General features: G+C 40.1%; 1 protein-coding gene across 1 annotated transcript; it reads right to left on the bottom strand.

Moving 5' to 3' along the window:
* Positions 1-295: 295 nt before the first annotated feature.
* On the bottom strand, positions 296-24,787 carry LOC138003417 (succinate dehydrogenase [ubiquinone] flavoprotein subunit, mitochondrial-like). Its single transcript, XM_068849478.1, has 17 exons — positions 24,580-24,787; positions 24,384-24,485; positions 21,178-21,339; positions 20,408-20,463; positions 19,271-19,358; positions 15,194-15,358; positions 13,385-13,533; positions 12,528-12,652; positions 11,077-11,147; positions 10,665-10,762; positions 9,603-9,798; positions 8,555-8,752; positions 7,750-7,842; positions 7,549-7,647; positions 5,824-5,967; positions 3,616-3,729; positions 296-1,237 (listed from the first exon to the last, which is right to left on the bottom strand). The coding sequence occupies exons 1-17, from the start codon at positions 24,622-24,624 to the stop codon at positions 1,151-1,153; spliced, it is 1,992 nt and encodes a 663-aa protein (XP_068705579.1). The 5' UTR covers positions 24,625-24,787; the 3' UTR covers positions 296-1,150.
* Between the last annotated feature and the right edge of the window lie 2,713 nt (positions 24,788-27,500).

The following is a 27,500-nucleotide window of genomic DNA, read 5'->3' as shown; positions in this document are numbered from 1 at the left end:
TCCCCCTCCCCAACCCCACCTCCCTGAAGCAAAGAGGAAGGCCTCACGGACTGTTATGGCGTTTGGTATCAGTTGGAATGCTTGCCAATAGTTCCAATAGTTCATGTCACTAAGGTAATCTCGGTTTACCCAAGAGGTCGCGACCGGCATGTTGGTGAATCTAAACACAGAAACGTTGGGAAGTTATATCGGCGTTTCACACAAAAATTAAGGCTAAAAGACTATTCTCAAAGGGGACTAGCCTAATCCGGAGGAAACATAAAACCCTAATCCTGAGAAATAAAACACTCTGACACAGAATTCATAAGATCTATTTTTGCTTGTCTTTTTTACTTTTCACATTATTAAACGACAGATAGACAATACCTTACTTCTACTTCAAAAGTAAGTTAACCTTTCTGCCAAAAACGTAACACCAATCTTCAAATGAAAGCCAACAAATCACATCAATACTTTGTACAATTCAGTTTTATCCGAAAAAACAAAAGAAAGAAGACACAGATTAAGCTGCCTTGAAACGGCCCAACAAAAAAGAAAGACAAAAACTTCGAAAATTGGTGCCATTTTTGAAGTACACCTCTTTTATCTCTGATGTTCTCATGTCGGCTGTTTCGACTAAACATGGCACTTTTATTATCACCAATTTCAAGTTTGTTTTTTGCCTGCCAAGCGCAATCCCACTCATCAAATTTATGAAAATGTCAAAAACGAAAAGTGCTTACCAAAACAGGTCTCTCGTAGCACAGATCCCTCTTTTCAGACAAAAGTTTATCTCCAAAAAAGCTGCATTTCTAATGAAATTTAGGCATAAATGTTTAAAAAACACCTTTAGAGTTTCGCCACATTTTAATTTGCAGGTTATCAGTTGCAAACATGAGGTGGGATGGGGGAGGAAGGTGGGGGTTTCTTTGCAAGTTTGTTTAGTTGTTGCTCCTGTTGTTAATAGTGTTGTCGTTGTTTTCTTCTTTTGTTTACTGTTCATTTCTTTTCCCAAATCCTCTCTAAAAACGCCGCCCCCCCGCCAAGACCGTCAAGCCCTCCAAATTTCATTTTCAATTTGAAGAACTAGCGGATTAGGATTAACAAAAAAACTTCCAACGTCATTAAACTAACACTCGAATTTTCTCGAATTTTCTCCGTACTTTGAAGCTTAATACGATCGCACCGCTGGGGGTACTGTGGCGCAGTCCTTCTCGTCCAGTGTTTCATCTATAACAGGACGATAATTCAGTGACACCTACAAAAAAAAAAAAAAAAAAGGAAAAAAAACTTAACGGGGACTTCGGCCAAACCACAGATGGACCAACACTCAGGGTCTAGTGCTGCAAAGACATAATTAATTGGCTACACATTTCGAGCGGTTTTCAATTGTGTCGTAAACCAAATACCAAAGTAATTACTTCGACCAATCACAGCAGGTGTAATCAGTGCAATGAACCAATCCAAATCCGTAGCAAATCCGTGTAACTTGTTCAAAGCGCGGGAAAAATCGCGCGTGCAAGACGCAGTTGGTTTTGTTTTTCCTTTTCATTGGTTGATAAACTGGCGCGACATTTTTAAACCAATCACTTAGCGTAAAAATTGCAATCGCGTAATTACGTTCGACTGTCATTTGAAAACTTCTTTAAAGAGAACCTCCACTCCTGCAAGAACACAGTTTCAAATATGCAGGGAAAATCAGCCTACATCATTTGTTCGAATGTTTGTATCAGGAGAAATGAAATTCAGAAGCGGTTATTTTGCTTCCAAATTTCTTGTGCGCCGCCATCTTAAATAATGGTGACTTCTTTCTCTGAAGAGTCTCTTTATGAATGACTTATATCTTTGAGCTAAGGAGGGAAAAAGGGCTTTAACGGTAATCTGCGATACTGGTGTAGTGTTCTACCAATCGAGCTATCAAGCCATTTGGAAACTGGCCTGAATATTGCAGGCTTCCTTTTTTTACTACACAAGTAACGTTAATAGAGCGGTTTTCAATTGATTGTCGAAAGTAATTAGCGAATTACTTTGGTTTTGCATTACTTCACTAAATGATTGGTTTTAAGTTCTCGCGCCACTTTTCCAACCAATCAGAAGTTAAACAAAAACCAATCGTGGCTCGCGCGTGCATATTTTCCCGCGCTTTGTGTCAGCTACGTGTAATTACTTCGAGTTTTGATTGGTTTACTGGATTGTCTCCGTCCTTTGTGATTGGCCAAAGTTATTACTTTGGTTTTGGTTTTACGACGCTCATTTGAAAACCGCTCTAACTGTTATGATTTGTAGTCACAACATGATTCTCTCCGCAGTTCAAATGTGCATGTCTTCCATATGTAATCTTTTCATTTCCAAATCCTCCACGCGCTTAATGTAAACTCACAAAATGACCAGCTCCCAGTTTAACTTGATAGCTCAATAATTGCTAGATCACTGCCACAGAACCGAAATGGTCATGGGTACAAAATCCTTACTGCATAAATGACGTTCTTAACTCCGATGATCTTTACAATGTTGTTATGAGTATCATATTGTTTTGACACACAGAGTCCTTGTATAATAACCACAGAGAAACCGTAACACGTGACAATTATTTAAAATGGTGGCGCCCGCGATATATTCTTTGTTTCTATATAACTTTTTTTAATGAAAAACTCACTTTTCTATTCGATTTGAAAGACAGGAGAAATGTTTATAGTTTGATCCATGACCGAGCAATGAAGGGAATGGATTCGATGCCGGGTTTACCTTCGCATCGCTGTTTCCAGCGCTGTTTCTATTGAACTATCCCAATGCAGAGCAGTCCGTGGAGTCAACCGGTATTAAACCCATTCCTTTTCCTTGCGTGGTCGTAGATAAAATTACAACTAGTGTTTCCACTTTTTGGGAGCCTCTAAAACAGTGAGTTTGAAGGGGAGAGTTAAGCAAGCAAGAGCATTACTTTTTGACAGTGCAGAGGATTACTGAGCGACAGAGTTCTCTTAAAGTGATAGGTCGCTGCCAAGTTTGAACAACATCCATCCAATATTTTCGGAGATATTCTCATTTTCCTGATTCATTATTTGAACAAAAACTGGAACAAAACACCATTCTACATCATTTTGAGAAGTCTTTAAAATAAGCAAAAGATAGTTTTTACTTCATAGGCACTTCAAACGATTCCAATATAAACGTTACATTTGAAAAACTGTAAACTATCGGCATCGATCGAAAGAAGGCAACACAATATTTTCTACTCTGTTCTTCAAACGCATCGTAGGGAGAATTTGTTTTCCAAATATCGAGATGGGTTGTTTGTGTTGATCATTTCCTTCCTCGCTTAATGATTTGATCACCTTATCCCTTGCATTCCAACGATCGAAACGTTCATTCTCCTAAACTAGTACCACGGATTTCTTTGTTGGGTGGTATGGAGAATTTGTTGTTATATCAAGGTCACACCTCAGGCTTACGCCGATAATATCCTTCATTCTCAATACCTGTCTGACTCACATTTCATTGAAATTATGAGGAGAATTTATCTTCTGATCACTCCTGGGAGTCAAAGGTTTAAAAAAACTCCACAAGGCAAATTTGTGTTGGTCACTTCATGCCTTAAACTTCTAAAGGCGACTGATTCAACTGGAGCCTACGATTTACCTTGCCAGTGTTATGATCAGTCCAAGCCAGGGTGTGTTTCCTCCAATGTTGGTCAAAAGGTCGCTTGGTTTGGCCGTCCAAGGGCTTGGAGTAATCATACTCGTCAATTCGCTCCTATAAAACACCAGCCACATACTTTGAAGACATACACATACTTTCATTCAGCCACATCATACTTTGAAGGCAACAAGGTAAATTTTTCGATTGCGGAGGTTGGGGGGGGGGGGGGGGGATGGAGCGGAGAGTCGTCATCGATATCGTCATGATCGTAATCATCATCAATAAAATCGTCATCATCATCATCATCATCATCATCATCATCATCATCATCATCATCGTCGTCGTCGTCACCGTCATCGTCATTAGAGAGCTTTAGATTCTAGGACACGAACGACTACGACTACGAGATTTTCTCATAAAACAATAGTGAGCGCGCGCAAACCAGCGTCATTTTGGCGGGAAAAACGTGATACCGTCGTCATTTTAGTACGAGGTTTTGCAAAAATGTTGTCGTGTCACAACAAGTCAACAACACGGTAGCAGTTTTGGCATTTTTCGATCAGCAAAAAGGCTCAGTTACCAGCAGTAAGAATAACTGACCAACCTACACTGCTGACAAAGAGTAAGATTAATCGTCCGGGTTATAAATCTTCTAAGTATTTTCGGTAAAAACGGACAGTCAAATTTCGTACTCGTTCTCGTCCTCGTCGTAGAATCCTAAAGCTCTCTATTATTCTTTTAAGGGAAGTGTCACGCTATTTTAGTCAAAATTCAAAACACCAAAAAAACATCTTTGTATCAATGAAGACCAAAAAATAATGCTGTAGTTTTGTTACCAATGGCCGTTGAAGTGCACGGAAGGAATTCTTTGTAGTTCGCAGCCAAGGATGGAGGGGATGGAAATGGATTGAAACTTGAAAAAAACTGGCCGGAGACGTTGTCCCCTGAAAGTCGAATAGCTCTTTGTGCCATATTACATTCAGTATCACCTCAGTGAGTTATACGTGTGACCTAAAATCAGTAAATTTAACATGACAGTGCCCCTTTAATCTCTTCGTCGATGTCGTCATCATCGTCATCGTAATCGTCATCTTCAAGCAAACAAACTCATAACCTAGAATTTACCTCCCTTGAAGGGAAGGGGCTATGCCACGCCATCTTCGCCCTGAGCACAAGACGATTGTTTCTAAAATATTACGATTCTAGCGTTTTGGGGCCGGTTGCTCGTAGCCTAGTTAACGCTAAACATTGGTTAAGAGGTATCAAAACCTATAAGTTTCCATGGCATTTACCGCTGGTTAGCGCTAACCGTGCTTCGAACAACCCGGGCCTGATTGGCTCACTTAACGTCGGTTATCAGGTCATACACCTTGTCACATTACATGGAAAGTAATTGCGCCGGTCTTTTCGTAAAACTGAAACAACTTTCGGTCGTTTTTTCTAAAACTGAAACAGTTTAAATTTGAATAAAATTGAATAGAAAAGTTATTCAATTCGTTCTTATTGCATATGAGATTGTAGTTAACAATTATTCGCTGAAGAGCCGAGGTTTTTGTTCACAGGTATTTTCCGAGCCTGAGGTGAATAATTACTTTTAAATGTCAATCATTTGGACGATTATTTGAAAAACATGCATTTTCTTTAAAACAATTTATTTCTTCGTCTGTCAACTCGACAAAATGGCTTGCGGCCATTTTGAAAAAACCGCTTCGGTGATTATCGCGTTACAAATCAGCACAGAGAATTTTCAATAATCACCTATGCAATTATACTAATTATAGATAACACATATCCAACGTGCACTTATGGAATAATTAAAACTTCTCTCAACAGCGGCCGAGTTATTTTTCTTTTGTATTGATGTTAACCAGACCTACTGAACTCTTTTTGGAACAAAACTTGAACGTTGAATTTGTTAGTCGCCTCGGGAAAGAAAGGTTTGTTAGCAAAAAAAAAGAACAGTTAATTTGGTTTTCATTATGAAAAAGTCCACAACTTAACCGTTTTGACACTGCCTGGGCCTTTGGGCATTTCTGCAGGTACCGGAAAGCATTGTATTTTTGGTCACTTGCGATTATTCTTAGCTTGGAGTTGCTCTGTTTTCTGTCTTTTGTTTCTTTTGTCTTACGCAATCTCTGCTCCAGTACCTGCAGAAGGAACCGGACAGTTCCCTTCCTTTTGTTACTCGACGTGTTTAAATCAACTGACCTTGAAGTCCTCTCGAGCATGCGCACCACGGCTTTCTTTGCGCGCCTCGGCACCATACAAAGTCTGTTTACAGTTGATCAGAAGATTCTGCAGCTCGAGTGTTTCAACCAGATCTGTGTTCCATACCATGCCACGATCAAATAACTACAAAACAAAAGGCAAAAAAAACGAAAACAAAATATGGTGTTTCGAGCGAGTCTTGACGACCATAACGGCAAAATCGCGGCTTTCATAATACCGCAAGTATCCCGCCCGCCACTGTTCTACTTTATTCTCGTTACAAAACGTGGAAGAAGTATTTAATGACTGGACTGCAGAGAAAGAAGTAAGTTAAGATAGAGACTAAAACTGCTGTGTGCTCAGGGGCCCGTTTCTCGAAAGTCCCGAAACTTTACTGGCTATTTTCGGGTGCCACAATTCCCTTTGTATCTCAAGAATGGAGAGGATTTGAGTCGTCAAACTCCACAGTTATTTTGCTTTTTGTTGCCTTGAAAACATGTTAAAAGATCGGCATTCGAAAACAAGCGGTTGGCAGTTTCAAAAATGCCTTTTCGGGCCCGAAAAGTTTTCGGGACTTTCGAGAAACGGGCCCCTGCTCACAATGTTGTTCAAACCTCAAGTTTCGATAGTATACGTTGCTGTATTTTAGGAGACACCAGAAAAATGTAAAAAGGCGTTTCTCACATGCAGCATGTTTTTCTCATAGTAAAATCCTCTGTCCAGCACTTATGCCATGAATTGCAGCTAATAATATGACCCAAGTTCTACAATCATTTTGAAATGCTTTGATCGACAGGTGTCGTTTCAAGGCTCAACGCTGACTACCTATTTTACAACAGTAAAGCTACAGTAGCACGAAGTGCGAAGTCTGGACTATATGGCACTGCTTATGTTCACTTGCGCAGAAAAGTTAGAGAGACATTTCAATGATGTTTTAGCTCGTGTCTCTTCACGCATTAAAGCCAAGAAAGGTTGAAGACGAGGAGAAAGAAAAGGGCACACTTGATGACATTTAAACAAATTTGTTGTACTGTGGTGTTGTCATTCTTGCAGGTACCGATATAGTAGCTTAAACTGCCCATGCACATGATCAACGACGCGCAATAGAGGGAACGGAGGAAGTTCTGACCTAAAGCGTAGGAGGGGGGGGGGGGGGGGGAGGTCGCAGGATAGCAGCACCAAGGGTCTCATGACCCCTTCCCGGACTCTTCTTTCAACCCTTGTTCATTAACTCCGTAGGACTTTAAAAGGACCCATACACTATTCGCAAAGAGAAGGGTACGAAGTTCCTGGTGTTGTGGTTTGTCCTCAGTACTCTCTTAAAGTCCCTATCACCTCAACAAAATTTCTACTAATGTTGTTCTCCGAAATCGTCCTAAATATATTGTGTAGTTTTTGGAACCTTTTGATCGGCATTTCTCGTTTTCATTGGCTTTGAAGGACGAGAAAAATGGTCATACTTTGATCAATAACCGAGCCATGATAGGAAATGCGTTCGATCCCGGGTTAATTTGCATCGCTGTTTTCAAAAAAACTATCTCAATGCAAAGCAGTCTGTGACGTCAACTCGGTATCCAAGCAACCTTGTCCCCAGGGTCTCCATTGCCGATCCTCCTGATAGACAAAGAGACCCTGGGAACGAGGTTGGTATCCAACCCATTCCCCTTCATTGCTCGGTTATCGATAAAAGTATGACCACTTTTCCCGTCTTTCAATTTCTGTTACCTTAAGGTCCTCGGTTTGGTTGTAGATCTCGTCAATCTTCTGGCATCCGTCCAACAACACTGAACCAGTCCTAAATACAGCTGCATGAGTCTGCATAGTCTGGAAAAAACCAACAGCATTGAAAAAGCTTGAAAGAGTTTAAAGGGTTTTAAAAGGGACAAGGAAAACGGGAAGATAAGGATCAGAAGAATGCCGTGTTACCTTCTGCATGTTCATTCTCAGATCTGCGGTAGTTGTTCCACCATTGGCGTAGCGGACCTTGTCCAAATTGGAAACGGATTCTTCACCAGCATTCTGCACACAAAAGGGAAGACAACAAATGGTTGCGTCAACACAAAGTTCATAGCACAAGGTCAAGAGGGACGGCTTAAAAACGCGGTATTCAAAGTCATAGGTAAACTACTCTGCTATCAGAGATTTCCTTGTCTTCTCGATTTCGTTTTGTTTATCTTTTTCGGCTGCCTTTATTAAACGCTGCTAATTTCTTCCCTATGAGAAAAACCTCCGTCACGAAAGAATGCCCTTTTTTTCCGGCCGTCGACTATACGCTGCTTTACGGACAACTAACTCAAAACGCATCACTTCTCTGTGATTGGCCAAATAGTAACCTGTCTGTCAGTCAAACAAAACAGCCTGGGAAAGCGCTGATCGTTCGGCCAATCATGGAACTAACAACATAAATGTGGAAAATTAAATTTTATGACAATCTTATGACAAAAGTTTCTAAGGTACAGGCAGCCGTAAGCAGACAAGATAAAACAAGAACGACGAGATAAAAAATGCTTTTGCTAGCTAGCAAGGTACAACCACACCTTTAAAAACTCTCATTAAATATGCTCTTTTTATCAATACTAATTAATTGTTATTAATTATTATTAACTACTACTGATACGAATTCTCACTATTATTAGAACACTACTTATTATTTTCAAAAGCTGTAAGCGAGGCATTGTAAATCCTATTTTATAGGGCGGCTCTCTTTTTCGAGTAAAAGAACTGTACCTACCGCTGGAAGGTCTGGAATTGGCTCAGATGGCTTGTGGAACTTGGCGATAAAGTTGGCACATGCTCGGCCAAACACAACCAAGTCCAATAAGGAATTAGCGCCCAGTCTGTTGGCGCCATGTACGGACGCGCAGGCCGATTCTCCGGCCGCCCATAATCCTGGCACTACATCGTCTTTACCATCCTTCAACGTTAACACCTGAAGACGGAAGGAAAGTGGTCATGCGTCAAGTAGTTCGGCTAACAGATCACAATACGCAACGATTCACGTTAACTGTGAACTGCGCCCTTGAGAAGAGTGTTTGGCTAGTTGCTTGGCAACGGGATAAAGGGTAACTGAAAAATGTCAGCTATGACTGATGCCTGTTAGCTACAGGTATCAAGTAACTAGTGTATAACAGAGAGACAAGTTACAATAAGAGAATTTATATGCTTTGATGACAAGCAGCAGCCTCTCGAATCCCGTTTGGCGTTTCCCGTTTCACGCAAAAGCGATGCTAAATTTCTCTGGCAGAAAATGTTACGCGTTAAATAATAATTTATATCTTATTAGATGTTTTGGCTTGTAGTACAGAGTAGTATTTTTAAGAGTTTTAACTGCTGTACGAGCAGAAAGGATTCCGCGATACTACACGCCAAAACATCTAATAAGCGATTTATTATCCAACTTGTACTGCAACAAAGTAGTTTTTGGGTAACTCTCGCACTTTTTTGCGTGACGCAAGCGGTGGAACATTGTGATTGGCTCTGCAACTGTTCCAACAGAACCAATAACCAAATGTACAATCTCGCGGAATATTATTTTGTACCGTCTAAACGATTTCAACATTTTGTTGAAAATTTCAGGAACGCTTGAACAAGGTGAACGGGAAAAACGTGGACAGCTTGTTGAAGGCGATTTAAACTTTCATTCAAACATCGGTTCAACATTTCAGCTCAGTTGCTGGAACCATTTAAACTTTGTTGGGCTTCCAACATTTGTCCAACATCCGTTTGCTGGTCAAATGTTAAAACCGTTTAAACGAGCCTTAATATATAGCATACATTACCTGTCCCATGTAATTCGTCGGAATGCCTCCCATGTTGTAATGAACCGTTGGAATCACAGGAATTGGATCGCGGGTAACATCGACGCCAGCAAAGATCATCGCGGTTTCCGAGATACCAGGCAAGCGTGTTCGCAACGTCTCAGTCGGTAAATGGGAAAGCTGAAGGTAGACGTGGTCCTTCTCTGGACCAACTCCCCTGGAAACAAAGGAAAAATTATGAAAAGTTACTCATGCACAAGTCGGAGTTGGTAAATGATGAACTTTTATTATCAAATCAATGAGGAGCGGTTTTTAGATGAGTGCATGTCATTTGTTTTTGTTTCTTTCACTGAAGAGTCGATTTCTTAATTTTATCTAATGTATTCAAGCCCCAACTAGTCCGTCAAATCGTGCATATATTCCGGAAACACCATTTCAAAATTCACCTATGCGCTTTCTTAATATTCCATCTTGTTCTCGATGTAAGAGATAAGCAAAGCTTACTACAACTGGTCAAGGATTAGCACGAACAGTTTTGAAGTAAAGATGGAGAATACACGATTCACTTTCGCATGCGCAATGTGTGTGTAGGTTTTTTGTTGTTGCTGGAAGAATGCAAAGGAAAGGTGTTAAAATCGTTCCGCAAATGCAGCATGATAATTTTCCTTACTTAACCAATAATATTGCTGTTTTGTGCCGTTGCCGTTGTCTTACCAATCGTTGCTGCCTTGTCGCTACCTTGTCGATGCCTAGGTTGTCCCAAAGAAAGTTCCATTGATTTCCAGGTTCGTTGATTGGCGTACAACTTTCGTGCCACGTGCCACATTCCCAGCCAATCAGAGGCAAAGTCCAAATCAATTGTGACTCGCTCCAACGCATTTTCCCGCGCTTACCAGCGCTTACCCCTCGCGCTTACCTAAATATGTTTTGCGATGTGATTGGCTCCTTATTATTCTCTGCATGTATTGTGATTAACCAATACCTTCGTTTGGGTTTTACATCCCGTAATTAAAAAACCTCTCTACAACGTTACCAGTTCTGTTTTAAGTTCTCACGTTTTGTACACAATTCATCAACACCTACCTTCCCTCTCTAATTTCAATTGTCATGGAACGGGACACCACATCTCTGGATGCCAGATCTTTTGCAGTCGGAGCATACCTTTCCATAAAACGCTCTCCCTAAAAAAAAATCCGCGAATTGAGAAAAAAAATTAAGAAAAACGATATTGGATAAGTTAACAATTGTTGTTTTATACTTTTCATGAAGGACCCTTACAAGAGACAGGCGTATTTTCGTTGTCTTGTCAAATCGCAGCCATCACAAAGGATGAAACAAGACCCCATCCGTTTTAGACTCTTCTCAACTTTATGACGTGGCCCTTGAAAGGGAGTTGCAATCCGGTTGCAAATTTTAGTTGCTGATGTGTAAGAAAAAGCAGGCTAGCCGTCAATGTTGCTAAATTATCTAGTTACTCACTGAAAGTGTCTCCTACCTCACTGTTGATAAGATAGCCGCCTTCCCCACGACTTCCTTCAGTGATAAGGCAACCAGCTCCATAAATTCCTATTCAACAAACAAGGAAATCAATGTAAATTTCGGTACTAGAGTGGTTTTCAATTGAGTGTTGAAAGTAATTAGCGAATTGCTTTGGTTTTGCATTACTTCAGTCAGTGATTGGTTCAAAGTTCTCGTGCCACCAATCATGGCTCGTGCGTGCACATTTCCCCGCGCTTTGTGTCGCCTAGGTGTAACTACTCCGAGTTTTGATTGGTTTACTGGATGGTCTCCGTCCCATTTGATTGGCTAAAGTAACTACTTCGGTTTTTGTTTTACGACACTCGATTGAAACTCGCTCTATCTCCGTTGATTGGTTTTGCTCCCTCGACAAACGATGCTTGCATTCGCTGAGTATCCTCGACTAAATCAACTCTTCATACGATATTTATACCTCTTACAAACTGAAATCGAGTTCCGTGCTGTAAGATACGGACAAAGATTTTTTCCGCTGACTCATGACTCACGTGGAAAAAACGAGGATCCGTAACGTACAGTACGGACCGAGAAAACGAGGTTTGTAAGGTATTTATTGCATGCGAATCTCTGAGCTAACAAAGCATGCGTAAAAATCTCAAAAACGAATAAACCTTACTGGCTTTTTTGCATAGATGCTTGCAAGACTCAAACAGTTTCACAAGTTTATTTCACATAAACAACATAAGAAACTCACTAGAAAATGTTGGATCAAAATTCACATTTAGAGGGCCGTACTGTAGAATACGGCCTGCTAAATTAACCAATCATAACAAGCGTACTACCTGAGAGACATAGCAACATCGATGAAGAGCGGCGGTGTCTATTTCCCTTCCGTAAACGGTCGTTGCCATTCGAAACGGTCGTTGCCATTTCTCAGAACGGTCGCTGCCATTTGAAACGGTCGATACCATTTTTTAGCTCTGAAAATTACACTCATTAGGTCTAAGGAAACAAAAGGTTGCGGTTATCTTGCGGTTACTGGGAGTTGTGTCTCGCTGGTCATATGAGTTAGGGTTCGGGTTAGGGTTTTGTTTAGGGTTCGAGTTTTGAAATTTTCGGACACTTTTTTCCTCCAGTTTTTCTTTTATAAATTTTTTTTTTCCTTTTTTGTCTTAATTTTTGTTATTATTTTTCCCTAGTTTGTTTCTTTTAATTTTCTTTGAAGTGAAGTGTGTAGTCGACCGTTATAAATGACATCGACCGTTTCAAATGGCAACGTCCGTTCGGTATTCATTAACTTCTTTGAGAGTGGATGAGGCGCTTATATCTTTTCTAGAATGTTTACTGTATTAGATGGTGAACAAATGCAATGAGGAAAATCCCGAGCTTTTTTAGTAACTTACTATAAATAGGCTTGAAACTTGAAATGCAATTATCATATCATTATCATAGCTTATGCTATTTTCATACCTGTTGGATGAAACTGTACAAATTCCATGTCCTGATTCGGCAGTCCGGCCCGAGCTGTCATGGCTGTACCGTCCCCAGTACAAGTGTGCGCTGATGTGCAGGAAAAGTATGCTCTGCCATAGCCTCTGAAATCAAACCGTGTAACGAATTCTTGCTTAGCAGTTAGGTGCACATCACCTCAAAAAACATGCGCGCTACAGTTACTGTAATTCTCCAGACTTCTTTTACAATGATTCTACAGTTGGTTGTCTCAAAAACTGATTTATATAGCGCATTTTCTATATATATCTATTCAAATGTGCTTTACAAGCAATCAATCTATGGGTGAGACAGGACATCAGCATATACATGCGCCGTTGGCAGCCGCGATCAGTCCATTAACGGTCCCTTCAACTCGCCCAAACCCTGAATAAATTAAAGAAATGAGGAATGACCACATCACCGGGAACCGGAAGCACGTGACCGTGAAACTTGAATACCTCTTTCCTCGGAACAAAGAAATTTTATGCCTCAGAAATTTTATGCCCAAATATGGACAAAAATAAGATCAAAGCCGCACGCGCGGGAAAATGCACGAGTCGAGCTACGTTACATCCAAATAAGGAAATTTTTAAACTGAAAAAACCCCAGCTCTCAACCAGAGAGTTAAAGGCTTCGAGGTCACAGTGCGGGAACTCAGTGCCCTACTCTTCGTGAACAGTGTGTAGGTTCTTTAATGTCTCACAGAATTAATCAACAAGTGTTGTGAGAGCGGGCCTACGATTTAACGTAACAACCATCATGTTTGCAGAAAATTATTAACGAGGTTTCCATGTTATGTTGAACTTCATTCAACATGATTGAAATAGTGAACATACCCAGTTGCAATGACTGTATTCTTTGCTCTGAATCTGTGTAATGAACCATCTTCAAGACACAATGCGATGACGCCGACACACTCTCCTTTGTCCATCAGTAGATCCAAAGCAAAATACTCCACAAAATACTCAGTGTCATAACTCAGGGACTACAATAAAAGCAGTAATAATATTATTATTATTGCTAATACACGTACACTCTTATAATAAAGTGGGTGCATAAACACACCAAGTGAATCATAAAAATTGGCTGAAATTTTGCACATAGCCAAGAATTGACCATAAACCGTCACCCTGGACTTTCCTGCCTGATTTGTGCGTCAAGGGCAAGAGAAAACATAATTATAAGAAAAAAATGTTGCTTCTGTCTGTCAAAGGCAAAACTTTATAAGCATTGCTCTTTTTTTGCAAACGTTCATTTTAGAACTACAACAGCTTTGACCCCTAATGACAGAGATTCTATAATCTCTTTCATGCTTTACAAATGTAAATAACAGGAATATTTACTAGAAACTGGCAGTGAAAAGAAAAAACCCATACCACTTTAATACAAGGACCTATAAAAGGATCTGTAGCAATGTGAAAATTCAAACAAAGCAACACACTGCCAGCACATGTATGCATGAGTCAGGCAATTGAGATGTACTTATTACCAACTACCAACTACTTGAAACTCAAAAATAAGTGCAAAATTAATATTATTATCAAAACCAGCTGAATAATCCAATGATAGAAAAAAATGCGGAACAAAATAAAATGAGGAGAAACCTTGCACCATTTGTGACTGGACCAATGCATGCTCAAGAAATGATTGCTATTGTTTCATGCAATTATATTTCAACTTGTGTTAAGAATTTTCCACAGTACATGTATAATGAATTATCTCCTGATGCTCATGTCTTACATGGAGTTATATATTTTCCCCATCAATTCTGTTTATACAGGTCTGCCTTTAGCAGATTTCTCCTCTCAGAAACTAGGCTCAAAATTTCCTTTCAAAAGGAGGCACACATTCATCCCGGTTGACAAAATTATTCACCTGAATATAAGCCCTTGCAAAGTCAGAGCTTGAAATAATTTTCCGGCTAGCGCCAGTCAAGCTCTTCAGTCAAATCTGTTTTTGCTGTTTCTGGACAAATATGCTTTATGTCATAACTTATAACAAAGTGCTTCTCCCCCCTCAGCAGGATGCTTTCATTTGTACATGTACATAGGAACAAAGTACATTAATTTTAGTGAGCTTTTTATTGATTTAAGATGCAGCCTCACAAACAGTACAGGAGGCATGAAAAGCACGGCACAGCCACAATGTTTGCTCACTTCTCTCATTAGTTCACAACATTATTTTGCAGCAAATTTTACGCAGACTATAACATACACAACAATAGACATGCTATGCCGGAAGACCTGCTAATTTCACGACTGGTGGATGACAAAGCAGAAACTTGCAACTACCGGAAATTTTACTGTAGTCAAAGGGTGGTCTGGTCTTATCTTTCTTTGCTTTCTTTTTCTTTTCTTTTTTTTTTCTTTCATGAAGGCAAATAATGTACAACATAATTTAGAACTACTACAGTAGCTTTAAGATACTTTTTCTTTGAAGAGTAAACGGCTGCCAGTGGACAAAACCCATTTTTGAGCAGACTTTGTCTGTGGACCTGCCGTTATTTCAAGTTCTGAAAGTTGAGCTGCACACAATCTGTAAATCCAATATTATTTCACAAACCAGGCAGCTGGTCAAAAGGTCAGGTGAATATGCAATCCAAAGAAATGCCCACTTTTTCACACACCATAATGCATTTTACTGACCTGTCCGTATAGAGTATGAAGCAGCGAGTGACCTGTCCTGTCAGCAACTGCACAACACCTGTGAGCTTGACCTCCTTTTCCATAGTTATAACTCTGACCGCCAAAAGCTCGCTGGTATATCTGGCCCTTTTCTGTGCGGCTAAATGGCATGCCATAATTTTCCAGCTGCAAACAGTAAGATTCACTCAACATTATGATAATGGTAATTTGATTGACCATGCAGTCCACAGTTTTGTTCGATCTGTTTAAAAAAAAGGGAAGTCTCTGTTACAAGCCAAGGAAGGCCCATCAGGCTGGCACTTACCTCCGGTTTCCATAGCATGAAGCAACTAGGAGTATATCTACTCCCCCATGGATGGGATGCTACATGTAATTCATTGCAGGGTTACCCCCAGCATTTTTGCTGGTACCCATTTATACACCTGGGTGGAGAGAGGCACCGTGAGAGTAAAGTGTCTTGCCCAAGAACAGAACAAGATGTCCCTGGCCAGGCCCCAAATCCGGACCACTCGATCCGGAGTCAAGCACTCTAACCATGAGGCCACTGTGCCTCTTCTGTTTAGGTCCCACAAAAATACTACAGCTGTATCTACAATGTAAGCGGGTGGTTGAGGCAGGGTGGGGGGTGAGGGCATTCTGCTCTGACTTTTTCCCTGAATTAATGATTTTTACTTTTCTCTTGAGCCAAGCCCATTGCAGTTGTTTGAGACTGAGCAGGGAAACCAAGAAAGATCTGAGTTCAAGGTGAGTTGTCTCAAAACCAGAGGGAGGGAGGCATTTTTTTAATGTACATTATTATCCCTAAAGGAAAGAATGAATAAACAAAAATGCTAAGACATAATTTACCAGTGAGTTTGAGAGCATGATTTAATGAAGGAAATCTATCTAATGTGTACCAATCAAGAATCACAGCTCTAAAAGATGGAACAGTTCTTCATGGCAAAATGAAGGGCAGAATGCCACTAAACATTGTTTGATCAAGTATATACCTTTGATGCAAAAGCCCAAAAAAGAACGAGAATGCATGTTCCTTCCCACCCCTTTTGGATACCATGAAATTATGAATGTTTACATTCGCAAAAAGAGGAGAACAGAACTTACATTGTAAAGTCCAAAATACCGACCAATGATTTCTTAATTTAAAATGCTACTGATCACATTTGTAGTGACAGATGGCAGACCATTAACAGCAATAACAAATTGGCCAATCCAGTTGCTGGATGTTACCCACTAACCTATTTCACTTACAAAAAATTGCACATACAGTAGAAAAATGTCGAAAAATTTTTCGATACTGTACTGTATGTGTCAAAAGGTTTTGTCTAATGCTATTGTTTCGCTTTCGAGAAGTTATGTTAAGGTGATTCCCGGGTAAAAGAACCCGTCATAGATTTCCGATGAAACTTGGTATGATGACATTACAGTACAAGGAGATGTTAAAAAGGTAATAAAAAGAGCAGGGCTCAAAGTTTATTTTTGGCTTTGGGAGCACTTGTGCTACCAGGTTTAAATTTCTAGGCGCACTGCCAAAATTTTAGGCGCACAGCTAAGAATTTTAGGAGCACAGCTTAAAATACTGGTGGCACCAAAAAATCAGAAAACTTCAGACGTTGCATTGTGTAAGTAATCATTGTGTAAGTAATATCTTTTATTTTGAACGATCCCTGTGTTTGTTTCGACTTTCAGGTTCTTACTGTACGTTGGAGATAACAATAATACTGTTATGTGTTTTTTAAATTAACCTTCTCAATTTCACGTAGTACCGGTATTACACTTCATGGTACGTTCAAGACAACAGAAAAATCTGCATTCCGAGTTCCTTTTGAACTTAGCATTAACACTGTCAGTTTACTGCTCACAAGTTTCATTTAATTTTGATTTGTAAAAGTAATACACTTTTGGTTTAAAGCTGATACAGACTTAGACGTAGAACCACGTCGTTAATACAACATCAACGCGATCATTCGAAATCCGGTGAGTCCCATGAATCAGCAACTGAAATTAATTCATCTGGCCATTTTCTGTAAGCAAAGTTAGGACGTCCTGATCTCTGACCACTGTTAAACCACTTGACAACTGCCGGTGTTGGGTCAAAAGCTTCTAATTCTGATCCTTCCATACTGATGCGGATTAGGTCTTCTGTTGTCGACACGTGGAGGCTGCTTCTTACATCAGACTTGATTCTCCTCTGGGCAGAAAATCCCCGCTCACACTGAGATATAGTTCATTGTTTTAAAATCGTTCTTACCTTGAAGAAAAAAAGTCTCTTAACCCAGGTTGTTTTGACATTCTTGGCTCTGGCTTGACCTTTCACATCGACTGGTGAACTCGATTGCCAAGAAGCACGTGCTTTAAAGGCGGCTTTCACTCGCACGTGTCAGCGGAGTCTTCGCAAAACCGAAAGGGGCTGGGATGGAATGTAGACATTGAGCTACGAGTTCGGAGAAACCACAGGAGAAAACGACAAATAAGACACACGCTGATGCAAGGAAAATGATGTAACTTTATTCTTTGGATCCTGATTGTGTCATACCTACGATTGAATTTATTATTTCAAGCTTCCGTTTCGTGTCTGACAAGTTGAAGTACATAAGGATGGTCAGGCAAGAGCAGAGTTGAGTAGCGATGAGCTCAGTCGCACTGAACTCCAGGGCCCAGTTCCTCAAAAGCCGATTAACGCTAATCTGAGATTAATAAATTAACCAAGCAGTTTATTTTTCAACTCCCAAATGCTGTTCAACGCAGATTTTCGGCAGAACTTTACATGAGAAGACGTCAATCTTGAAAAACAAAAATAAGCAAAAGAAACTTTCACCAAAAAGTTGAAAACGTGAAACAAAAGTTTACGCTAATCCTGGATTAACTTAATCGGCTTTCGAGGAACCGGGCTAAGGATTTTTAGCCGCGCAGGTGCGACTACACATGATTTTTTAGGCGCACAATTAAAAATCTGGTCGCATGTGCGACCAGGTGGTCGCAAACTTTGAGCCCTGAAGAGGGGGTCACCGTGCTTGTTTTCATGCCACGATGCTGACAAAAATGGTTATTTAGGTGACTTTTGGTTATCTCAGTGCACACCAAACAAGATCGATTATTTTTCAATGCGGCGTGCTATATCACACAGAGTTCGACTTTCTTTGATTGCTTATTCATCTACAGTACGTGCCAGAAAAAATGGCTTCAAATACCCTGCATTATTTATTGATATTTTTATCCTTTAAAGGAAACATAATTTGGACTTGCTCTGCTGGGCCCGTTACGTCTCTATCTGTAGCATTTATTTCATTTGCCAAAAAAGTAGCTATAGATTTCTGCCAAATTTTTTCTCAGTTATTGCGGATATTGTTCTCATTGAATTTATAAAATAAAAAGTGGGGGTCACTGTGCTCGTTTAAGAGAAAAGGAGCTTTTATCTCGCTATCGAGCTTAGTTTGAGGGAAATCCCTTATGTTTTGTACGCGTGCGCGCTCATGTGCGCGTGCTGATGACGCAAAAATCGTGCGCAGTAGGAATGCGCAATGCAAAACCAGGGAATCACCTTAATTTGACCACAAAATCTCTGATTGAAATCCTTGAAAAGAATTTCGTGGGTCTTATCCTCAATTCTCTAATCTCAAAATTTGATCCTCGATTCTTGAAAACAACAACTTTACAAGGATTGTGGATCATCGAGCTTTGTGTCGAGACTGTCAACTTACTTTTGCATGGTACTGTGCAGTGATTATTTAAGGTGGTAACAAAGGAAAACATTGATTGAAATTTGAACCTTAACACTTTCCCTCCTAAGAGTTATCCTGTTATCCCTTTCCAGCCCAAGAAAGACATTTATTTTTTTGATTTTACTCTGTCTATTGCCAGACAATTATACCAATCAATTGGGACAGCTTTATGGGTGAATGGGTTCACAGATACAGTGTATTAACCCATTGACTCCCAGGGGTTCCCCATTGACAAGTAAAATCGTCTGGGGTTAGACAGAGTAAGTCTGGCCAGTTTAGGCTGGTTTGGATGCCAATGGGTTAATCTAGGTCCACTCAAAAAGAACCTGCTTGGCACAAAATGAAGCAAGCTACAAACCTCTATGACTGACTTTGGTGCTTCTTCTGTCATATAATGTATGGCGTCTTGATCACCCAGCCAATCACTGCCTTTTACCGTATCATACCTGCAAGAATTGTGTATGAACTATTAAGTCTCATCAGTGGGCTGAAAGCCTACAGAAGTAAACGCACAACAGGGGGGATGAAGGTCACCAAAGTTAAGTGCTGTTGGGCAGGGATAATACTTTTGCAGAAAAAAACAGTTCATGAACTGCAAAAAAACTGCAGCTAATGAACTAGTATCAGCAGCACAAATATTTTGTGTCTTAAGGAACTTTTCAGATAGAAGAAACAGTGTGCATTCTAAGGAAATCTACATTAGGCATCATACAAAATTTGTGTAAAATATAGTTCATTTTTAGGATGTACATGTAACTTTCAGTAGGACTTGGACAGACTTTATATAAGTCGCTTATTAGTTTTTAAGTTCACTTGTTTGATTTTAGTTTGGGGTCAGTTAAATCAAAGTAAGAGGAGTTTATTCTCGAATAAACACATGATTGGGAGAACATGCCGTGACACAGAATTTCGAGAATAATTATTATAATTATAATTAATTAATGATATTTACAGTCCCAGGAAGCTCAACTCACTCAAAAGTGGTTTTCAGGGGGGCCCTGCATTCGATCAAGTTAGAATTTAGAAATGCTGGTTTCTGAGGAGAGGGGAAAACTGGAAAACCCGGAGAAAAACGTCTCAGAGCAGAGTAAAGAACCAACAACAAACTTACATGTAACCCACATAAATGTATGGCCATGAGTCCAGAATCGAACCAAGGCCACATTGGTGGGAGGCGAGTGCTTTCACCACTACACCATCACTGCTCCCTGAAGCACGGGCCATAAAGACTCTTATAATGGTAGGAGAACTCGCCTTCTACCAATTAATGGAATTACTGGTCATCAAGACCAATAAATTGAACAAGAGAGCTTAAGATGAATTGGAGGAAGGCCTGTCCTGCCAACCACGAACACTACAGTAAGTTATTAAAACAAAGCTCTGAAAAGTATACTATAGCTCTGCATTTAGAGAAGTTGTAACAACAGTCAAATTTAGGAGGGGGGGGGGGGGGGGGTCTAAAACAAAATAACCAGTCTTTTCACAATAAACTCACATGTGCCAGCGCCAGTCATCAGGTTCCATGTTTCCTAAAGCAGCATTAATTCCTCCCTGATGAAATTAAATAAAGCAGCATGTTCACTATTTTGATTTAACAACAGTTCCACAGTTACACGTACATTTATAAATCTTAAGGCCTACTATTGCTGGTCTGGCCAGAGATTAAATACAAGACAGTAAGTAAGTCCATGAGGTCTTGCACTGTCATGCATGTCCAATACGGCTGCACAATGAGATTAATGGTACTTTGCATGATCAGTGTGCGAAAATAGCGGTTACAAGTCCGGTCAGCCCATGACCAGAAAGTTTATTGAGTGACCAGTTTTTGGTAAATTGATAACAATGGACAGTAGGTAGCCAAAGATCAGCACCTGACTCACCCAGGTCAGGTTTCTATTGTCAATGCCCGATCGTAAACCTGTAAGTGATGGAGATCAAAGACTTTTTTTTTTGAAAATGTTAAAATTTAACCCATGCAGACTGCCACAAAAAACCACAGGCATACCCTTTGAACTACAGGATACCCAGCACCAACATCATGTGATTGCATCTCAACACGGTGTATATTTAGGGGCCGGGTTTCCTAATGGCCAATCTAGCATTTACCAGGGCAAAAATGTACAGGTAAAGTTGTCAGCCTTTTGAAACAGGGACAACCTGTTTTTTTTTTTTCCTTTCAAGCACTGCTTAATTTGCATACACACCACAAAGTGTCATCATACAAACAAAAATGATACTACATGTACATGTATCATTATTACTCACTTGTGCTGCAACAGTATGTGATCTTGTGGGAAACAGTTTTGTGATACAAGCGGTTTTGAAACCCTCATGAGCAAGTCCAAATGCTGCTCGCAATCCAGCCCCTCCAGCTCCAACAACTACTGCATCATACGTGTGGTCCACAACAGGGTATTCTCTTGACAACTAGAAAACAAGATACACTGTACTGTATTATTGATTTATTAATTTTCACTTTGCTTACCATTTTATTAATAATATTGCAAGAGTCAAAAACAAGATATACAGTGTACATGTAATTGAAAATGCTGAGCTTGATTCATGACACTGTACCCACTCAAAAATTACAATTTTACCACAATGTCTGTAATCTTGCAATCTAGACAACACTGCTCGAGTCAACATTCTCTGGTTGCAATAGCCAATCAGAAACACTCATTTTGGGAAATAAACCGATCCGATTGCAAGAAAGTTATAGACAATGCCTGCTCTTTCTTTGTGAAATGATCTTGATCAAACTATGAAATAAACATTTTCTTTGACTTGGAATTCGTCATCACAGTGGTCAAAATGTTGTGGACTCCCAAACTTAAGGCTGCACCTTGGGAGTCCACAACATTTCCCCTTAAATTGAGGTGTGTGATAATAACTGAAGCAAATACTCAAGACATAAAATAAGGAAAACCGTGACAGGTGTTTAATTTAAAGTAGCTGTATGGGATTTTGTAAGGGTAATTCCAATGAGAACAATGATGATGTCCTCCATGACAGGAGATGCGTACGTCTACAAATCACCGAGGGAACAACTTCAAATCATATCTCTCAGGGAAATTAATCAAAGGAACAATAAGGATCAAGTCCACCTATCACAGGCGGCCACTATCATGATACATAGACATTTGTAATAGCGTGTAAAAAGTCAATGTTATCGCCTGAAGAAGACCAGCAGCAAGCAGTCAAAACGTTGTGGTCTACAACCAAACTGATTACAACATGAGACACAATGATGATTGATCATATATGTCTTATTTTTTATTGATAAGCACTATTATTTTAATTAGTGCTGATTGGTTTAGCACTAGAGCACTAACCACACAGGTCAATATAAATTAATTAATACTGGTTCTTGAAGAGCAGAATGCCAGAAAAAACTCCAACAAACCACAAATGGTGCTATGCAGGAAAATATTTACCATGCAGGCCACTATGAAGGGAGGACCCCTTTCAACATGTGGCAATTCTTCCTTTTATCTGTGACAAACTTGTTCCATTTCTGTCGAGTTAGCAGTTTACTAAGCAGCAATGTTTGGCAACGACAGCAAGGGTGCTGCCTACCGGTAATGGTCACCCGGTCACCTAGGGTACCTTATTTGCGACCACGGGTGACCAAATTTCTGAACGAGTAACCCGACCGGGCGCCTAACTTATCACAAGGTGATTCATCCTCATATTCTTGTAAATTTGATCCCAGCTGGACAGTAAGCGATGAAAAAAGCGATATGGTTGGAAGCTAAGCAAATTCCACAAATTAATGACCCTTCAACTTGAACACTCTTCACACTTGAGGCAGTGCAGCCCAGTACTAAGGCGCTTGCCTTGAGATCCGGAGATCCCGGGTTGAAGACCCGCTCTAACCACTCGTTGAATTTGATCCTGGTAGTCCCTGGTTCAACTTCCCTGCTGCACTTGTAAATAGTCAACTGGTTTGCCTCCGGCCAGTTGGGATTCTTAACAGTTGTTACTTCGTTCATTGTGTTTCATTGGCCCTGAAAAGCCTCCATGGGGAGAGGTAAATTAAATATGTATTGTATTGTATTGTAAAAAGTGTTCAACATTGCTAAGGGCATTCTTTGCATTACCTCCTGGTAGCGCACAAAGACTGGGTCACAATGTGATTCCCAAAAATTATGGAAATGGTATGTCCATATGTTCATTAAATGCGCACACAAAGGCAGTTAAATTTGTGCGCGTTTATTTGCAGAGATTTAGGCAACAAAGGAAACATATTCATCCAATCAGCTCTCAAGAGACGTAAGTACTAGTAAAACGTGGTATAATATTATTGTAATGACTATGTGATTTCTTAACCTTGAATTAATTGCTGAAAGAAAATACAGTACTACTTGTTTTCATGATGTCTGCACTATTGTACGCCCAAAATGTTAGGTTCTTTCCTAACCCCCAAATAACTGGATCTTTATGCACTTTTAACCCTTTCACCCCCGTGGGGTTCCCCATTGACGAGTAAAATCGTCTGGCGTCAAGACAGAGTAAAATCTATAAGTGGCACTCTTGGGAGTGAAAGGGTTATTAATAGGGACATAGTTTTTGAGTGAATCTAGCTGTTGTTAATGGGGACATAGTTTTTTGAGTGAATCTAGCTGTTGTTAACCCTTTCAACCCCATGGGGTTCCCCATTTACAAGTAAAATCATCTGGCGTGAGACAGAGTAAAATAAGCAAGCTAATAAATAACAAACAAATAAACCAAAAGGCGGTAGATTATTTTCTGAAGTACACTTTTACTTTTACTATTCTGAAATGGAATGTTGATTGGTAATAGAAAGGATCAAGAATTGTGACTACTATTGCCCTTGATCTTGAAGATAAACTGAGTTTAATTAAACTGGAAAAATGTGATTTCGTTTATTCACTTCATCTATAATTATAAAGACAACGTTTACTGTCATAAGGTACACAGCAGTTTCCCTGGTCGTCATTTTGGAAAAGGCCTTTATCTGCGGATTGGAAGGCCATAAAACTAACAAATTATTTTATCACAAGTTTCCAAGTACTCTGTTACAAAGATATCACCGTACGTTATTCTTTTTCCTCTCAGAAACGGCTTCCGTGAGGAAACAAGCAACGCTTCACGTTTCCCAAATGTCGAAGTTGTTTATTTCATTACTTGTCACGCAATTCTTACATAATCAGAAAAACAACTCAACAGCATTATTCACACCTAAAAATTCACATCTATGGGATAGCCAATGGAACAAAGAAACGATATACATCCTCCCCTTTGAGATTGTTCACTCGAAAACGCATTTCGAAACCCACTACAAATTCCCGAAATTTGAAAAAATCATGGAATAAAGTCGTGTCCTTTCGCACGTAAACTTACGAACAGGCAACGATTGCATAACAAACTGTCACATATTTTTAGCCAGACATGACACCTAGACAAATCCATTAAATGAAAACAAGGCATTCTGTACATAAGGCACAAACCTTTCCTTTTGCTGTAGCATCTTGAGATTTTCTTCCTTCGATTTTAAAGTGGAAAGAACGGCTTCCAGACACCTTCAACGCGCCTCGAGCAAGCCCAGAGAGCTAAGGGAAAAATCGATGTATTGGCTTACATAGCACAGTGGAAACTGCATTAATCCATAAGATGTAAGCAAAATCACTCTGACTGTTTCTTTACCTTTGTAGAGGTCAGCCATGATTTGGTTTTAAGTCCCAACAACATGTTTTATAGTGGTTATGTTTTCTCTTATTTTCCTCACAGTGAAAATAATTAATGTACTTTCAAGCATACAATACGGAATCGATCCGCTGACACGAAAAATTGCAATATCCCTCGGGTTTCGTCGGACACTTACCACAGGTTACCCAGAACAGACATTAGGGAGCTTTAAGCAAGCGCGTTTTTGAGACGCGAACGGCAACCGGAAGAGGAAATCTCGCGTGCCAGGACACTGTTGTCTCCCAGACTTTTATACTAATCATCTGTAATGGAGTAAAGATACTTGATAATGTAAATGTGGTTGTGCCGGTACATAAGTTAAAAGGAAAAACAGCTCACTTCCGGTTACCGTCCGCGTCTCAAAAACGCGCGTGCTTAAACTCCCTACTATTATCCTCCGGCCTGTTTCCGGCCTGGCCGATCCGACCAAGGACAGAAGCGAGCTGTATTTGTCAATTATAAAAGTTTTGAAAACTACTTAAAATATCACGTTTTTGTGATAATTGCTGGGGAGCGAGCGAGCAGTAACATATCCTGGGATTCGTGACCGGGATTCGTGAAAGGAAGGACGAATTCTTGAATTCACCACTTTTTCCTAGAATGCATGATAATTATTCAGAATACACTGCGCCATTCACTAGCTTTTACCAGAATGCATTGCATTTGAGCAGAACGCTGCCATTGAGGCACAAGGTGCCGTATATATTCAATGAAACAACATATCATCGTGATGTAAGAGTGAAAACTCACAACAATTCCAAATCCAGATTAAATCTTCGCATATAAATCTTATTGTAAATATAAATGTGCGCTTAGTTGACCGCTCCCTACAAAGGCTTTTCAGGATCAACCGGCTCAACGGGATCAGACCGGATGCGTGTGAAGGCGCCGCACGGCTGCCGCGATACGATCCATGTGTGATCTCGGAGCACCGCAAACCCAGCCAGATGTAATTGACTGGGAGTCGATTTTGAGGAGGGAGGAGTCAGGTTGAGATCAACTGAAACTCAGCCTAACATACTAACCAACATACTAACCAAAGCCAGAGTTGAACCTGGGTCATACTTTCTTACGCCCATTTTTACAATATTCTGCCAAATACAAGCCAAACTGCATTTAAGCTTCCATCCCTTAAATTCCGAACATCGCAGGGAAGAATGGCTCCGTCTCCAGTGTTATTCTGGAAAATAACCGCAGAGGAAGGAAGCAACCCACAATGGCAATAAGGTCAGGCTTTTTAATTGAGAATTTTTTTCATATAATTATGTTCTTAAGCCTTTTATCGGGATTCCCATACAAATCCTTATATTTTTGTCGGCCATGCTCACACTCCGCTTGGGCCGCCTGTGGTCAAACAAAGAGCGGTTTGTTCTTGCAAACTCCCCCAGCTGAAAATAGGTGGTGTATGCGACAGCTTGTATATATAGAGAATTGTACGGGAAAATCACCGATCGTAAAAAAATTGTGTAAATAACTATCTCATTTGAAATAAAGTTTTCCTACCTCAAATGTGTGACGAACTTGTCTCTTGTGCCGAGTTTAGAGCCATTCTGACGACGTTTAGTGAAGTTATCCGGAAACCGTTACTAAAAGAATAGGAAGGCCGACCACTCCATCCATCGCTGGCCAGACCTCACTCCACAAATCGTTTCCTCCTCAACAGGAAAAGTCCCGAATCGCAATAAAAATAACAGTTCCATAAAGCCCAATAAATTTCACTCCAAATACGTGTGTTTCGGCGGCCGAAAGACTCGTGAAGAACGAAAACTTTGCCGTAAAATTCACCTCTTCGGCTTTCCTCAGAGGCTTGTGACCGGGCAGTCAACAACGGCCGCTCGTACTGCTCGTAAGCTGGTTTCACCCTCAACTCTGATTGGAGGGTTGCCGAAACACACGTATTTGGAGTGAACTTTATTGGGCTTTACGGAACTGTTGTTTTTATTGCGATTCGGGACTTTTCCTGTTGAGGAGACAACGATTTGTGGAGTGAGGTCTGGCCAGCGATGGATGGAGTGGGCGGCCTTCCTATTCTTTTAGTAACGGTTTCCGGATAACTTCACTAAAGGTCGTCAGAATGGCTCTAAACTCGGCATAAGAGACAACTTCGTCACACATTTGAGGTAGGAAAACTTTACTTCAAATGAGATAGTTATTTACACAATTTTTTTTACGATCGGTGATTTTCCCGTACAATTCTCTATATATACAAGCTGTCGCATACACCACGTATTTTCAGCTTGGGGAGCCTGTGGTTCTTGGAATCATAATGAATAGCGTTACAACATAACATGATTTGTCTTGAAATCGTATGAACTTGCTCCGTCTGTTCGTGCATTTCGTGATTTCGTGCAATTCTGAAAACTTTTAAAACGTCACTCGTGCCCATAAATCACGAAATACACGAGCAAGTTCATACAACGTTTTATTTGTTATTTTCCCAACAAAATCACTCCATCATTTTCTCTTTCCATAGCAACTTCCGCATACATCTTATTCCAAATGGCCGCCTTTTAGATCTTTTTTGTTTTTATTGAACTTAGACCTTGATGCCTCGTTCAAGGCAAAATATTCTTTTGAATTTTAAGTTTAAGAACGAGGCATCCAGGGCTAATTTAAATAAAAACAAAAGAATATTTAAATGATGCCCATTTTGGAATAAGGTCTACAAAACACTCTTCTTTGTAACGTATTTATGCATTTGTCATTGACCAATCAGAAACGCGATATTTTGTTCAGTATATAATATCATCCTCGGAGACCCAGGGGCAGATCGCAGAGGCAAGGGAAAGTCTAAACGAGCGAAAGAAAATGGCGACGAAGAAAAGCATAGTAGGGTTCTTACCAGACCATTTCCAAACAGCAGAGGTAATTCTCAATTC

Source organism: Montipora foliosa, chromosome 5 (genome assembly GCF_036669935.1).
Source record: "Montipora foliosa isolate CH-2021 chromosome 5, ASM3666993v2, whole genome shotgun sequence".
Taxonomy (NCBI): domain Eukaryota; kingdom Metazoa; phylum Cnidaria; class Anthozoa; order Scleractinia; family Acroporidae; genus Montipora; species Montipora foliosa.
Note: the sequence above shows the minus strand (reverse complement) of the source record. Positions and strands in the feature narration are given on the sequence as shown.